Here is a 16,530-nt window from a genome sequence, read left to right as displayed (position 1 = left end):
GAGGAGAAGGCAGGAACGGGGTACTGATTGTGGATGATCAGCCATGATCACAGTGAATGATCATGATCACAGCTGGCTCGAAGGACCGAGTGGCCTACTCCTGCACCTATTGTCTATTGACACAAAGTGCTGGAGTAACAGAAGCTCAGCCAATTGCTTTCTAAAACATGGATGGGGATTTTCTGGTCGGGACCGAGGGAGTGAAACTTTAGTGGCAGTAAGTCAAGAAGCCAGCTTTGTCCAGGACCATGTTGAGTTTCTGACGTTGATGTTGGAAGTGCAATTACCCAACATGCAGATTTAAAAACTAAAAACTGTAGGAGCTAGAGTTCTGAAATATAACCAAAAATGAATATAAATTTTGAGTTACACCAGCACTCCGTGTCCATCAGTATAGAGTGTAGGAGCTGGCGATCTTAAATATAAATGAAAATGAATATAAGTGCTGAGTTTCTCCAGCACTTTGTGTCCATCAGAGTAACAATGTGTGGACCAACACAGACCACGTAATGAATCGTACCTTCGATTGGTTGCGTGCAATCCAATCAGCTACGTTGGTACTGCCGTTCGACCAGCCCTTGGCAACCGGTTCGTTGTTGCCTGTGTCCTAGCAACGGCAGTGAGCCTGGAAACGGGCTCTGCACCAGAGGAGCCGCTGGGTAAGTCGTGTTCTTTCTAAAGCGGGAAACTGTGGGCAATATTGTTGAAAACGTATCACTGCAAGCAGAGATGCAGAGCCGACTGAGCAGGGGATGGGGAGCCGGCCGGCGGATCGACCCGGCTTAGGCCCCGGGGACCGTGCAGCCGGCTCCCCGACCCCTCAGCATCTTCTCCGGGCTCACCATCGCTTCGTCGCCCTCGTCCAAAATGTGCTGAATGCAAACAGGCGAAAAATAGCGCAGAGTCCCGGACAGACACTGGGTGGCTCCAGCATTTTCTGTTAGATTTCCAGCTTCTGCAGTTTTTGTTTAAAATTTTGTGTGATGGATGATTGTAGGTCCAACATCAACTTCAGAAACTCCACATCGTCCAGGACAAAGCTGGGGCCTCTTGACTTGCAATTTACCTGCCGCTAAATTTTCACTCCCCGCACTTCGCAGTATGTAGTGGCTGCAATATTGTCTAAAGCAAACTGTCAAAGCTTCTTTACTTCCACAGCCAGCTAAAGGGATAAGGGTAGCAAGAATATGGGGGAAGCAACACTAACGTTTCCACCAACCAACCGCATGTTATAATGAAGACACAAGGAACTACAGATGCTGGAATCATGAACAAAACACACAAGTGCTGGAGGAACTCACAACTCAGTGTCAGGCAGCATTTGTAGAAGGAATGGATAGGCAACATTTCAGATCGAAACCCTTCCTCAGACTGATGGAATGGGGGGTGGTGAGTTGGAGTCGAGTGATGTTGGCAAGATAAAGCCTGGGAAGTGATGGGTGAATGCAGGTAAGGCGAGGGGGGGTTTAGCAAATGGGTGGAGTGAGTGACAAAGGCTGGAGATGAAAAGGGAAATGAGGGACTCGTGGATGGGAGATAAGTTATGAAGGGAAGGGGGTGGGTGGGTAATGAATTAGACATCCATTACTTTTCCTTTACCACCGGGGAAAAATTCAGAAGTTATGGGATAGTCTTCATCATATCTGCGTGAAGGCAATTAGGAATGAACAATAAAAATACTGACATTGCTAGAAATGTCCAAATCCTGTACAGGACTTAATTGTAATTAGTGAACATGGTTGAAAACATTTCATGGTTCCAATCTCAGAATGATATAGAAAAAATACTTTTCTCTTAGTGGTTAAATTCCTTCTCAGTTGTGGCTTTTGAGAAAGAGGGTCGTTTGTGACAACCCATATATCTCCAAATGGATTTTAATGAGGAAACCTAAATATGGAAAATAACAAAAATACAATGTTAATGCCCAATTATCATTAAATTGTGGCCCTTCAATACAATAGTTGGAGATTTGACAACAATCTGGTCAACAAAAAGAGATGATAGGGTATATATTCTATTGATCACGATTATAGATTTTCTTGAATTTGGCATGACCTAATGCCATGATTTGACCTCAGTACCTCTTGCCTTCAGTTTTGCTAGAGCTCCTTAATGCTACATTTGGCCTAATACTGCCTCAATGTCAAGAGCTGTAACTCTCACCTCATATCTAAGATTGAGCTCTTTGGTTATTGTTTAAACTGAGTATGAATTGTGGTCTGAAGCCACAAGTGAGCAAATCAATGGCAATTGAAAGTTGCTTACTAGCACTGTTGATAACATCTTTGATCACTGCTCATGTTTGAGAGCCAACTGGTTGGGTGATAGGAATCTAGATTCAATTTGTTGTTTTTGGCAGAGCATGCCTGGCAATGTTTTCACATTGCTGGGTATTGTATTGTATTCCTTTATTGTCATTCAGACTTTTCAGTCTGAACGAAATTTCGTTTTGCCTTGCAGTCATAACATAGAATAGAATAACAAAACACACAATAAACACAGATTTAACATCCACCACAGTGAGTCTACCATCCACCTCCTCACTGTGATGGAAGGCAAAAGTCTTAAGTCCTTGTCTCTTCCCTCCTTGTTCTCCCTCTGCTCTGAGGCGATCCAGGCTTCCGATGTTGGGACCCCACCGGGTGATGGTAAGTAAGTCCCGCGGCTGAATCCGAGCTCCGCGAACGGGCCGATTCAAACTCCGCGGCCCGGGGCGGTCGTAGCTGCCGAAGCTGCCACCCTCCAGTCCAGCGGACTGTTGCGGGTGCTCCGGAGAACCGGTCACCAACCTGGGACCTGCGAGCTCCCGACGATGTCTTCCACTGGGCCCGGGGCCAAGTCCACTGGGCCCGCGGCCGAACCTCCGAGGCTCCGAAGTCGGGTCGCCGCCGCAACGCCACCACAGCCCCGAAGTCGGCCAGCCTCACGTTGGTAAGAAAGTCCTGGCCAAAGATCTTTGGTCCTGGCTCTGCCTCCGGAGCCTCGAGGTCGGTCCCAGTTGGAGGCCGCCAGCTCCGCGATTAGGCCTCAGCGCAGACGGAGACGGGGGATACGACAAGAAAAGGTCGCATCCCCCCGAGGGAAGAGACTAAAAACAAGTTTCTCCCACCCCCCACACATACACTATTAAAATAAACTAAAACAACAGGACAAAATAAAACAAAAAAAAAGAAAAGACAAACGGACTGCAGGCGGAGCCGCCAGTCAGTATCGTAACTGTACTGGAGAGTGGCTAGTACTGGAATGTAACTTTGGTTTCATAGCTAGCAACTGCATGGGACCATAATTGTTGCTGCATTCAATGCCCTTGATCAGTTGTTGATCTTTTCACGTGCATCTAGTTGACTGAAGAATGGATTTAGTGGTGGTGGCGATTTCAGGATCAACCTCATGTGGAATATACAATTGGCACAGGAGAAGTTTTATGTAAAAACAAGGAACTGCAAATGCTGGATTACAAAGTTGACAAAATATCTGAGTAACTCAGCAGGTCTGATTGCTTCTCTATAACATGGTTATATATGGTTAGAACATGATATAAATGTTTCATCCTTGTCTTTAGCATTCACCTGCTGGGCTGCACCATCGGAGTAGATCAGGATGTTCTGGTGCTTCCTCCTCCTCGTGTTTTGTTAGTGTTATTGTCCACCACCATTCCCATTTTGAAGTGGAAGGATTGTAAAATTTTGATCTGAGTGATTGATTAGCTTTATTTGTTGTGATTGTGTATTATAGCTTTGCCAAACTGTGATCTGATTTTAAGATCACCTGCCACCTCTCTTGCAGATCATTCTGTACTTCACATTACATCAGGGTTGATCCTTTTACTTCATATAGCAGCAGTGGTAGGCAATTAAGTTATTTGTGCATACTACACTGTTTAATAAGACCATATCTCATCAAATATATCAATACCAACTAAATATCCATTGTTTTTGCCTTTATTCCTCTGAGCAAATGAGCACAACAGTCTATTTGTAAGGGAATTCCAAAGACTGGATAAAGTATTTCTCATCTGTCTTGAATGGCTGAACATTGTCTTGGGATTGTGACCAAATGTATCCCAGCATCACAAGGGAGGGCTGGTCCCCCAACGCAATATTCCACCTCTACACCAATTCCAATATTGGTGGCCAGTGGGGTGGGTACTTTCTGGAGTGCTAGTATGGGTGTTGTGGGCTGAAGGGACTGGTTTCCAGAGGGCTGGTATGGACATTGTGGGCCAAATGGATTCTTGGGCTGGTGGCTCAGTCACTCAAGCCTGTTGTGCTGGCAGCTCACTCACGGCTGGCGGCTGGCAGTTGACTCACGGCTATTCCTTGAAATTCCATTTCAAGCAGGGTGCAAGGCCACCAAATTCAAGTGCAGTTTCTTACCACTTCAAGCAGGGTGCAAGGCCACCAAATTCAAGTGCAGTTTCATACCATTTCAAGCAGGGTGCAAGGCCACTAAAGACAGCAAGTCGTGACCTCTCCCTCCTCCATCTTGCAGAGACTGAGCCGCCCCCACACTTCTGGGTTTTATAGTCCCTCCCCCACCCACCAGAAGGGGTGTGGCCTTCATGGCGTGATTGACAGGAGAGAGAATCTCAACATTTTTAAAACACTTATAACTTATTTTTCATCGATGGGAATGAATTAGGCAAGGCAACTTTAATTGGGCAAGGCAACTTTAAAAAGGCAAGGCAACTTTAATTAGGCCTCACAGCTTTAGCATTTTCAAACCAAAGGCAACACAGCTTTAGCATTTCCAAACCAAAGGCAACACAGCTTTAGCATTTCCAATCCAAAGGCAACACAGCTTTAGCATTTCCAAACCAAAGGCAACACAGCTTTAGCATTTCCAAACTATATTTCCAAACCACATTAAGAGCACTGACATGTCAGTAAAACCACTCACAGTTTAGTGTACATGTGTTCAGTGTTATTCACAGCTCAGACTGAGAGACGTGACCCTCTCGTCCATCTTGCAGAGACTGACTGAGGCACTCAACACTTCCGGGTTTTATAGTCCCTCCGGAAGGGGCGTGGCCTTCAGGAGAGAGAATCTCAACATTTTTTAAACACTAACAACTCTTTTATTTTTCATCAATGGGAAAAATCCTCTTGTCCTGCGCAGTGGAGGGGAGCTCTGAGTAAGATGGACAAAAATCACAGCCGTAAGTCGCAGCGTTTTGTCTAAAATCAATATACAGAACAAAAGGAAGTGGTCAAGATCAGATGTTTAGTAATATAGATAACAGACAGGAGAGACAATAACTCTGCATTTACTGCAATAAACCCCCATTAGTATTTTTGAATCTGCCCAGGTCCAGTCTACATTATTTCTCCACATGTGATAAATCCTCCAACCCAGGAATCAATTTGATGAACAAGGGGAGAGGGAGTGGGATTAGGTTTTTGTTTTGTTTAAAGTCATACATATTACTTGTGAACAATATATTAATTCTTTAAATCTTAGTTATTACATGTTTACTGTCACAGATTTTGTTGCAATTTCCTAATTTATCATAGCCAATGCACACATTACGTGCATTATATGTTTTATTAGGTGCAAATGATGTGCAATATTCTTATATTAATTTCTATAATATAATAACACTGCCCTAAATCCCCTTAACTGAAAGCTCATTTATTAATACTTCTTAGAGCAGCCAGAACCAAAGTAGCATGTTATCATACTGGTTTCTCAGCATATTGATCTGAAATAATCTCATGCATTCTATAAATTAATTCTTCACATTGTTATCGTTCAGTTGTTTCGCCCTGCCTGTATGCAGACTAAATGCCCCAATTGTTATTTAATAATTGATTATTATATTGCTGTAAGAGCATAGTCGTGGACATGCCAGGACATAATATTCACGAGTCTGAAGAAGTCCCAACCCAAAATGTCACTATCCATATCCCCCAGGGGGGTAATGGGTGTACCTGTCCCGCTGAGTTACTCCAGCATTTTTTGTCTTTCCTTGGTAAATCAGCTTCAGCAGTTCTCTGTTTCTACATGATTTTACCAATATTTTTGGAACGCACCTCTGGTGTTGTTTTTGACCTACAGTGTCCCATGAAGGCCCAGTATTACTAAAGTTGATATCAGTAGGAATCAGCAGTTGGATCGACTGTGCTTGAACCTTGTAAACCAGTAGTGAGAGGATCTTAAATCAATCATCATGGAGCCATTGTAGAGCAACGTTTGGTTTGAGGAGGGTAAGAGAAGGTGTAAATCAGAACAGAAAATTTGTTTTTTGGTTGCATTAAATACTTGAAGGGGAAAGTTTAGAATCTATGGGGATGGAGCAGGAAAGTGAGGCTAATTAAATAGCAGGAGAGTGGATGCTAGATATCTGTTTTATGATTCTGATGTGGCACCACTGACCAAAATGTTAACTCTGGTTCTCTTGCCACATATATTACCTGATTTGCTGGTCATCTCCACCTTTTTCTGCATTTATCATCAATTTTTCAACCTCAGCAATTGTTTGCTTTTCAGTTGTAATGGACTGCCTCCTCTCCCCCAGGAATGCCCATCTTGAAGAAGTTCTCTTCCACTCTTTGCTGGGACCACCTATCTCTTTCACTTTGCTCATCTTCATTGGTTTCTGTTTCCCTTCTTCTCCTAATTAACTTATTGACAAAAACTCTCTCCTTTGGCTATATCACTGTCCTTATCAAATGTATCTGCCACCATCCTATTCCATGTGTATTTCAAATGAACCTTCACCCTTCACAGTTTCAGATACACTCATGATCGTAAGTATATTCAAACCATCCTGGATTATTGTTTTTGCCAGGGTATTCCTTGATGTCTTCCTTTTCTTCTTTGCATCGATTCTTCAATTGAAGTAATTTATTTCCCTGTCTTTAATTTACTTTACTTCATCTCCTTGATGGCTACATTTCCATGCAAATCGCCTGATTTTGTAATCAACTGAATAAATTGTCCACTATTTTCCCTGTTGTTTTCGTTCCACTTTGTATCAACTGCTAACCTCCAATCTTCTACACAGAATACTACAGCTGAGGTGGGACATCTACAATGTGGGAAGTTACAATGTATGAAACTTTTTTCAGTGATTAAATATGGCTGGAAGTGAGAAGGAACCCACCAATAATATAACAAGTGAAGATACAAGTCTAATGTCTGAAGAACCTCAAGAATTAATTAAGGATATTGAAGAACCTTTGGACGAGGAAAGAATATTGAAACCAGAGGAAACTCAAGTTTCAACTCAAGTTTCCTCTGACCCTGAATATGCTGCAGAGAGTGAAAGAATTTCATCTCCTGAAGAGACTGGACAGACTATTAATAATAATGTGAATGGAAATAAAGACACGCCAAAAGAAATTGATATTATTGATCAACAGAATGAAATAGTGTCTGAGGATGTAGACTCGGAAAGTTCTGAACAGCACTTCACTTCTCCACCACCTGATGTTGATACAGAATCAGATGAACATACGGAAAACATACAAGATAATGAAAGTGAAGAACAAATTAAAGTTGAAGATCAATTGGATCAGGTTAAACCAGAAAACCAAGGTCCACCACCAACCCCAATAACAGATCAGCCTCAGTCTTCCCCAGAAAAGATTCCAGAATCAGAGAGAGACACGAGGTCCCTGGATACAGGACAGGTCAGTGCAAATATTGATACATGTTATTTATTGTAGGGGTGCCAGGCTGGGAACTCGGGGAAGGAAATAGTGGGGAGACGTGGGCAAAGAGAAAAATGAGTGGATGAGGATCACAGGGGAAGGAAAATATGTTTAGAAAACGATGATGGATGGTGAGAAATTGGAGATGGGGATAATGGAGGAGCAAGAGAGATTAGGAAAGAAGATAGCAGGGGGAGCCGGGAGATTAGGGAAGGGATCATTCAGAGCGGGTGAAACAGATTGAAAATGGGGAATCACAGAGGAAGGAGAGGTTGGCTGAAGAGATGAATAAGAGAAATTGGTTGGGAGCTGTGAGGAAGATGATCGTGATGGGGTGAGAGGAATCAGGAAGAGGTTCGTGAGGAACCAAAGTGACTGGAAAAGGGGATTGCAGGGATATGAGAGATTGGGGGAAAATAGTCATGAGGAAGGATTGATGGCGGACAGATTTGGGTAGGCACATAAGTGGGAGGTCCCAAGTGAGTGGGATTTGGTTCATGGAGTGACAATTGAGAAGGGTTAAGATATTTTGGGTGGAGGAATTCAGGCACAAGTACAGCAGGGGATATGGGCATTGTGTCCCCATGGCTTCAGCCCTTGAACCAACTTTGACAGCCCTCTGGTTAAGACCTTATTCAAAGGCTGAGGCCTGCTACATTCATGGTCTCATGTCAACAGTAGAATTTCTCAATCTGATGTCAGTTATTAATTGTCACCCTGTATCCTTGTAGTTCCATGCTTAAATATCTCATATTTAGTTTAGTTTATTGTCACATGTACCGAGGTACAGTGAAAAAGTGCATAGAGAACACAGAAAAAAATCACAATTAACTGCTTTTAGTGAAATGTATTCAAGTGGTGGACAGTAGTATTGTACATTGCATTGTTTCTGACAAGCCCATAGACAGAGGAGCAGAATTAGGCCGTTCAGACATTGAGTCTACTCTGCCATGCAATCATAGCTGATCTATTTTTTCCTCTCAACCCCATTCTCCTGCCACCCAAGTCTTTTCAAACATTAGGAGAATGATTACCATGCATTATTAATTTATAATTCAGATATTGTTTTGATGAAAATTCTTTTTAATTTTAAGATATTTTAAGTTTAAGATGTTTTTTGTGTCTGCCTCATCATTGTTTCCAAATGTTTGTATGGTTCATAAGGCTGACTATTCTGCAGGAAAATATAATAGTTGGGACTGATTAAAATTGTCTGCACATAACAGTTTTGAGTGCAGATCAATAATTGTTATTTTGTTTTACAGCAAACAAAGGATGATTTAGGATTGGTTGGTCCTAAAACAAATAGACAGGAGCGGCTTGCTTCTGCTCCTCCAAGGCTGTGTACCGATGAGATGTGCCAAGTGGACACAATATTACAGGATTTATGGCAATGTGCAGTGGCAGTAGGAACAGACATTCCTCTGACAGAATGTCAGACAGACACCTCAGTGGTTGATACTGCAATTTGTGACACTGTGTTTGAAGAACACTCCTACATTAAGCAAAATTCTTTGGTAAGAATTACCTTGCTACAACTACCAAATAACATTAATTTGTCCAGCGGAAAAGAACATTGTCTGTTCCCTCCTACCCTAATCTAATATTTTTCTCACCACTTTTAAATTCTCTCTCCCATGCTATACAGTAATCACTTCAAGAAGGCTGACAACTATTGCCAAAACATTATTGTTACGGCTTTTTAAGAAGTCACAGGGAGGTATTATAGATTAGCTATAACAGCTGAGGTGACATTGTGGAATAGAATAATAATTTTTGAAAAGCCATGTTGATATTCTAATACACTATGCCAATCAGAATCTAATTTTAACATATTTACCTTCTTTCTTTGGTATTACTAATCATTTAGTAAATTAAAAAAAATATTCTGCTTCTTTCGGATCAATTTGTTTTTGATAATTTATTTCATAGGAAAAAAAATCCACTGAAAATGTTGTATGGATAGTTCATCCAAACACAAGCAATATTTACTTATTTGCAGTTAATATGGTTGGACATTGCAGTCATGCCTAGAGCAATCTCTCTTTGTTTAATCATCACACCCAATAATGCCATGTCCTTTTACATTGTATGCAAAAGAGATTTGGTAGGTTTGGCATTACAAAAGAGCTCTCTCTTCCTGCATCCCACATAATATTCCCCTTGCCCTTCCAGCAGGGTGTTTTCATGGACCTTGACTTGTATTGCTCAGGAGTATTCCATCCATAGGAAGACAAAGATTTTAAGCAGACCACGGCTTTTTCCAGGCTTAGAACGTAGAACATAGAATAGTGCAGCACAGGAATAGGGGGAGAGAGAGGAGCCGACCGAGGAGCCGAGAGAAAGCGCCAAGAGAAAGCGATCCCCGAGAGAAAGCGACCCCCGAGCGTCTTTTGAATAACGGGGGAGAGGAGGGAGTGGAGGGGGCGGGGGGAGAGAGAAGAGGGGAGGGAGAGGAGGGGGGAAAAGATGAGGATGGGGAAGAGGAGGAGGGGGGAAGAGGAGAAGGGGGGAAGAGGAGGGAGGAGGGAGAGGTGGGGGGTGAGAGGTGCATCTTTTGAATAATGGGGAGAGGAGGGAGAGGCGGGGGGGCACATCACTCGCAGCACACAGACCCAAGACGGCAGCACGCAGATCCATTGTGACATCATCAGCGAAAGCCAGCTGTTTTTTCCCCCCAAATCTGTTAAGATTTGTGAACATTTTCATTAATAACTGGAGAAATAATGAATGCATTTTTCAGATAAGGCGATTTTGGACTCCAGAAGAAAAATCACTACCGGAATATGTAAAGGCGTTACCGTTAGCGCCTCGTTTTTCGAGAAGACACACACACACACACACACACACACACACACACACACACACACACACACACACACACACACACACACACACACGGGAGGGGGGTGGCAGCCTGCGGCGTCACACACACAGTAACCACCCCCTCCACACACGCACACTAACCACCCCCTCCACACACGCACATTAACCACCCCCCCCCACACACACACTAACCGCCCCCTTTGATATTATATTAATATGGATGGATTATCTTATCTGCCTTCACCACAGGCAGCCACCACCCGCTGTGTAAAAAAACATACATTGATGGTCTTGCGTTGCATGTGGTACAAAAAAACAACCAGAAAATTATGCTTGCATCAAAAATATGAATTTACACACCATGCCTTCAATGTTATACACTTATCTTGCATAATTGTTTAAAATGGAAGGAATACAAATATTTCTATTAGGCAATTAAAAGATAGAACAAATTTGCTTTCTTTTAATAGAACTTAATATGGTCTTTTGGAATTAATAAAGATTCTCCAGTGTATGCTCTGCATATTGACAACAGGAGGTTAATCCTTTATGCTTCTTCACATACTGCAGTTATGAATAATTTTTCAATTACCCGTCAACATCTCTTGCAGGCAAGTAACTTGGACATAATTTTGTTTTTGTGTTAGTAGAGTGATATGTGAAATAGTGGAAAGGTAGTTCAATACTGCCAAAGATCTGTTGGGCCAATTGCCAATTTTACGTAATTCATTACAATTTGCTAAAAGAATTAAGATTTGTCAGACATAACTTGTCTTGTACAAATCCATGCTGAATGTTCTTAACCAAACTGCACTTTTGCCAATATATTAATTTTATCTACCTTACAGAGAATTAAGATTTTATACCAATAGGTCTATGCTTATCCATTTTGTCTTCTCTCCCTTCCTCAATGATACCTCATCGCCTTTTCCAGCATCAGACCAAAATTTGTACATTAAATATTCAAAACAAAGTGGCAAAATCTCTGCTATCGTTTCTCATGTTTTTCAACAGCCAAGGTGTGAATGGAATGAGGGCGATGACTTAACTATCTTAGTACGATGAACACTATACACTCATGACTGTATTACTCCATTTACATTCACAGCTGACTGACCACATTCTACAATAACTCCATTTACAAGTTTCAGATGACACCACAACAGTGGGCGGGATTTCAAAAAACAAAGTCAGAGGACAGGAAGGAGATGGAGAGCTAAGTAGCATGGTGTCAAGACAACAACTTCTCATTCAATGTCAGCAAAACGAAGGAGCTAGTCATAAACTTCAGGAAGTGGGTGGAGTACTCACCCCTGCCTGCATCAGTGGTGTTGCGGTAGAGATGGTTGAGAGCTTCAGGTTCCTTGGTGTAATTATTCACAAACAATTTGTTTTGGTCTGACCTTTATTGACACCATGGTGGTGAAAAAAAACCACAATACTTCCTCAGAAGTCTCTAATGTTTCTTACAAATTTCTACAGATGCACCTTAGAAAGCACCCTATCCAGGTGCATCACTATTGGTAGTGCAACTGCTCTGCCCAAGACCATAAGAAATTGCAGAGTTGAGCCCAGTCCATCCTGCAAACCAGCCTCCATCCCAATCAACCCCATCTACACTTCCCGCTGCCTCAGAAAAGCAGCCAACATAATACAAGACAAGTCATAGCCCTGTCATCCTGCCTTTTCCCTTCTCCCTTCAGGCAGAAAATACAAAAGTTTGAAAGCATGTACCACCAGATTCAAGAACGGCTTGAATGGACCTCTCGTATGCTAAGGGTCAAGATATCCCAATTTATCTCAGTGTGGCCTGACCACTTATTTCCTATGTTCACTTTCTCTGCAGCTGTAACACTTTATTCTGCATTCGGTTTTGTTTTCTCTTTTGTACTACCATGAGATACTTATGTAAGACATGATTTGCCTGAATAGTACACAAACAAAGTTTGTCATTGAATTTTGGTACACATGGCAATAATAAATCATTTTAAATAATTTCAGAAAGATCCCTTGCCAAAGGTAGTTCAGCTGTTCTTGTTCAAGTAGACCTGCATTCATCTTACACACATCATTTGTAGAAGTCCATACGTTATTTATTTAATAAGGATACCAATTCTATCATACATATTGAGATTTATTTTATTCATGAGTGAACCCACTATTTCAAAAACATTAAAAACGCAAATTTAAAATGCAATTAGCACTGAATGTTTGAGTAATGTCAACTGCTGGATTGCTAATAATATGAAGCAATTAATTAGTAAATCTAAAATGCTCAATTTTGTATTAAATCAATTTTTAATCTCCTTATATAACTTACAATTCTTTAGGGTCATTCTAGCCTAATTTCATGTATAGCTGTGTGCGGCAACAGGAGATGGGTAGCAACAGCAGACCAAAGCCCAGAGAGTTTAGTTATTGTATGGGACACTTTCTCAGGGTAAGTTTAAGTATGTAATAATTAATTTTATTAAATTAGCTTTGTATATGTCTGTATTATTGGTGTACATCTAACATGCTATATCTAACTTATTTTAATTGCAGAATTTAAATAATTAGATTTTTCGTCCTTTCTCGTTTCTGTTGATCTCCGTACATTATCTGTATCTAAGAAGGCAGAAGCTCTATTTCAGCATCGTTTGCCAGGTCTTACACCCCACTCCACAACTATCTATCAACATTGGCTAGGTCTTCTCTGCTCTTTCAGTGCAGATGAACCGTCCCAATCTGAAACATCGTCAGTCTACTGAGTTCCTCTTTGTTTCTCCAGAGTCAATGTAACTGGGCTGTTGGATAATAAATGAGAGAATTTTTGGTTGCACTAGTTCTAGATTTTCCATCCAACCCATTTGTGGGGAAATTTATGGTCTTTGGCTGATATTGCCCATTTATAATTTCAACAAGTACCACATCATAGTGAGGTAGTATAGACAGACGTTTTGAAGATTGAGAAGTATATATATTCAGAGCAACATAAAGAATTATGAAGAGTTAGAAAATTTGATATTATGCATCTCAAACAAAAATTATAATAATCAGAAAAGTGAACTGCCAATATTGGATCAGACAATTTCTCTGTCAAATTACTATTCTGTGGTCTTTTGTATTAAAAAAAATAAGGTCTATTGTAACAGAAAACTTTCCATTGTCGTTGATTACTAGCTTGATTCGTATTACATTATTTGCTTGGTTATCTTTAGCAAAGCTTGAGTGTCTTCATCGCCTTGTGTTTACCATGGACATCCAGTCCCTGTATACCTCCATTCACAAATCAGGAAGCCCTTAGGATTCTTCCTTGAACTAAGACCCAATTAGTTAGCCTCAACTAATACTCTCCACTGCCAGAATGAGGCCACATGCAGAGTGCAAAGGGTATCTCGAAGGTGGCTCACCACCACCTTCCCAAAGGCTATTAGAGATGGATAAAATATGCTGGCCTTGTCAGCAATGCCTGCATATTTTTTAAATTCCTACATTAAGTAATAGGAAAGGGTTTTCTTGAATTTGGCCTTCTAGTCAGAGCACTCTTGCTCTTGGGTTAGACGATTGTACGTTCTTATTTCACTTCAAAAACTAGATCATATAAATCTAGGCTCTCCAGCTGCAGTGATTATGAACCATCAAAGATGACTGTCTTTTAAATGAAACATTAAACTGAGACACTATCAACCTTCTTGGTGGAAGTAAAAGATCCTAGGCACTATTACAAATATTAGATTTCTGGTGTAATGTACGTGACGTCCTTTGAAATTTGTGAAAGTTGTTGTTTGGTAATCCTAAAGTTTCAATCTTGGTGATAAATGCTTTGTCATTTACCTGCTGTCTTAGTCAATATTTATCCTTGAGGCAATGTCACAAAAATTATCAATTCATTATCACAGTTGAGTGAGAAGACACAGAGTGCTGGAGTAGCACAAGGGATCAAGCAACATCTCAGGAGAAAATGGATAGGCGATGTTTCAAATCGGAATTCTTCTTCAGACTGCTTGCAGGAGGGTGGGGAAGGAAGCTGGAAGAGAGGAGGGGCAGGACAAAGCCTGGCAAGTAATACGATAGAAGGGAGGAGGGGCAGGACAAAGCCTGGCAGCTGCATGAGTGAGCTTGCTGTGCACAAATTGGCAGTCATATTTCGTACCTTATAATAATTGCAAAGATTTGATCAAACCATACGGTTACGAGGCTTTTGTGAGATGGTGAGGGGTCATGACAGGTGCTCTGCAAATATAGTATTTCTTTCAAGGAGTGCACCTGAAAATAGCATTTGTGTGAGAATTGCACTTTATTAGAATTAAGGTCAAGAATCAATATTTGTTTAAAAGTATGTTGTTTTACATATCAAAAAGACTGATTATTCCTATCATGTAACTTGCTGTCATCAAATATCATAATAAGTAATAATTTTATTTATGTAAATTGGAGTATTGAACTTAGTTTATAACCACTAAGTGTTTACTTCTCGGCTTACAGTATACCTGTACAAACACTCTTTGACTGTCACCATGAGGGTGGGGTTGGAGCTTTAGCAATGTCTCATGATGCCAAGTACCTTGCAACAATTGGAACAGGAACAATTCAGGTACATAACTAATAATTTATTATTTTCAATCAGTTTTACTGCCTTTCAAAATATTTGCATTCATTAACTCTAACATAATATACAAAGGAATATTTTAACCCTGCATGTACAAATAGCATTTTTGTTGAATATGAGGCACAGAAGGTTGTGAAGGCCGTCAATGGTTATTTTGAAGGCAGAGATAGATAGATTCTTGATTAGCACGGGTGTCAGGGGTTGTGGGGAGAAAGCAGGAGAATGGGGTTAGGTGGAAGAGATAGATCAGCCATGATTGAATGGTGGAGCAGACTTGATGTGCAGAATGGTCTAATTCTGCACCTATCACATATCCCTTATGCAACTCATTCATTTGTCACTTTGCTATTTTTACCTATAATTTACATTATTTTCAGGGAGCCAAGTAAACAATGAATTGATGTGAAATAATAATTGAATTCATACAATCATACACCATTAGAAAAAAACTGGAGTGCAATATTTCATTGTTCAAGAAGGGAATGCAGAATGTTATGTCACATACTGCAATATGAAGCTTAATTGTCCCTGCTACAGAAAGGAATGATAGGTCTGTTAATTTTTGTTAGCTTGTGAGCTCTGGCAGAAAGTGCAAGCATTGAGTGCTTGGGTGAGAACAGCTTGCACCTGGAAGTGATCCCTTTTATTGCTTGGTTTAACTGGTCTATTAATTCTTGACGACTAAACACATGTAACAAGATATGTCCACATGGATCAATAATTGTTGGTGTGTAAACCTGTGGCCCGGGGCAACTCTGAGGCTTCTGAAAAAATGCAAAGTGGTTAAATAGAAGAAAAACAGCAATAGAATGAGTAAGGCTGATTTCTCACGGCTCATCTCTGTTCAATATCAGCCAGAGGTAGGGTAGGTACCCAAAGACAGGTATTCCCATCGCAATTTTGGTACTTATAATATTTAAGAAGTATCTGGAAGTAGGCTATAAGCGATACCAGTAAATTGGATTAGTGTAGATTGGTACGAGATGATCAGCATAGACAGGGTGGTTTGAAGGGCCAGTTTATTTCCTTTAAAATTATATGACTCTTACCCATAGAATTATCAGAACGGAGACATTTCGACAATCAGCCTTGTCCACTGGTTTCCGAGGCTTGCGGCTGCATGTTGGGGTTATGTTGAAATATCTTGGCTAGTGGTATATCCATGAATTCTAGGAAGGTGGAGACAAAAAGTCTTACTTAATAAGTCCGAAGAAGGATCTTGACCTGAAACATCACCTGTCCATTTCCTCCAGGGATGCTGTCTGAGCAGCTGTTACTCCAGCATTTTGTGTCCTTTTGTTTCTTACTTAATTTATATTTTCACCCTGTTAAATTGGTTCCCTGCAGATCCTCTTGTGGGCGGAAGTTAATGATCAGATTGCTTAATTGTGACTTCTAGCTTTACATTGGAATTGTTCAGTCTACAGGTGACAATGGTATGGAGGAGTGTTTCAGTAG

General features: G+C 40.9%; 1 protein-coding gene across 3 annotated transcripts in view; it reads left to right on the top strand.

Moving 5' to 3' along the window:
* The first annotated feature begins 565 nt into the window (after positions 1-565).
* cfap251 (cilia and flagella associated protein 251) overlaps positions 566-16,530 on the top strand; it is a 48,109-nt gene continuing 32,144 nt past the window's right edge. Inside the window, exons 1-6 of one of the 3 annotated variants that reach the window (XM_033043232.1) lie at positions 566-659; positions 7,071-7,634; positions 8,921-9,172; positions 10,952-11,092; positions 12,812-12,921; positions 14,949-15,057. In XM_033043232.1, the coding sequence (XP_032899123.1) occupies positions 7,080-7,634; positions 8,921-9,172; positions 10,952-11,092; positions 12,812-12,921; positions 14,949-15,057 (1,167 nt within the window). In that variant the 5' untranslated portion in view covers positions 566-659; positions 7,071-7,079. The other 2 variants (XM_033043233.1, XM_033043234.1) reach the window with 2 other exon arrangements.

The sequence above is a fragment of the Amblyraja radiata genome, chromosome 25 (genome assembly GCF_010909765.2).
Source record: "Amblyraja radiata isolate CabotCenter1 chromosome 25, sAmbRad1.1.pri, whole genome shotgun sequence".
Taxonomy (NCBI): Eukaryota; Metazoa; Chordata; class Chondrichthyes; order Rajiformes; family Rajidae; genus Amblyraja; species Amblyraja radiata.
The sequence above is the reverse complement of the archived record's forward strand: the minus strand, read 5'-3'. Positions and strand labels throughout refer to the sequence as shown.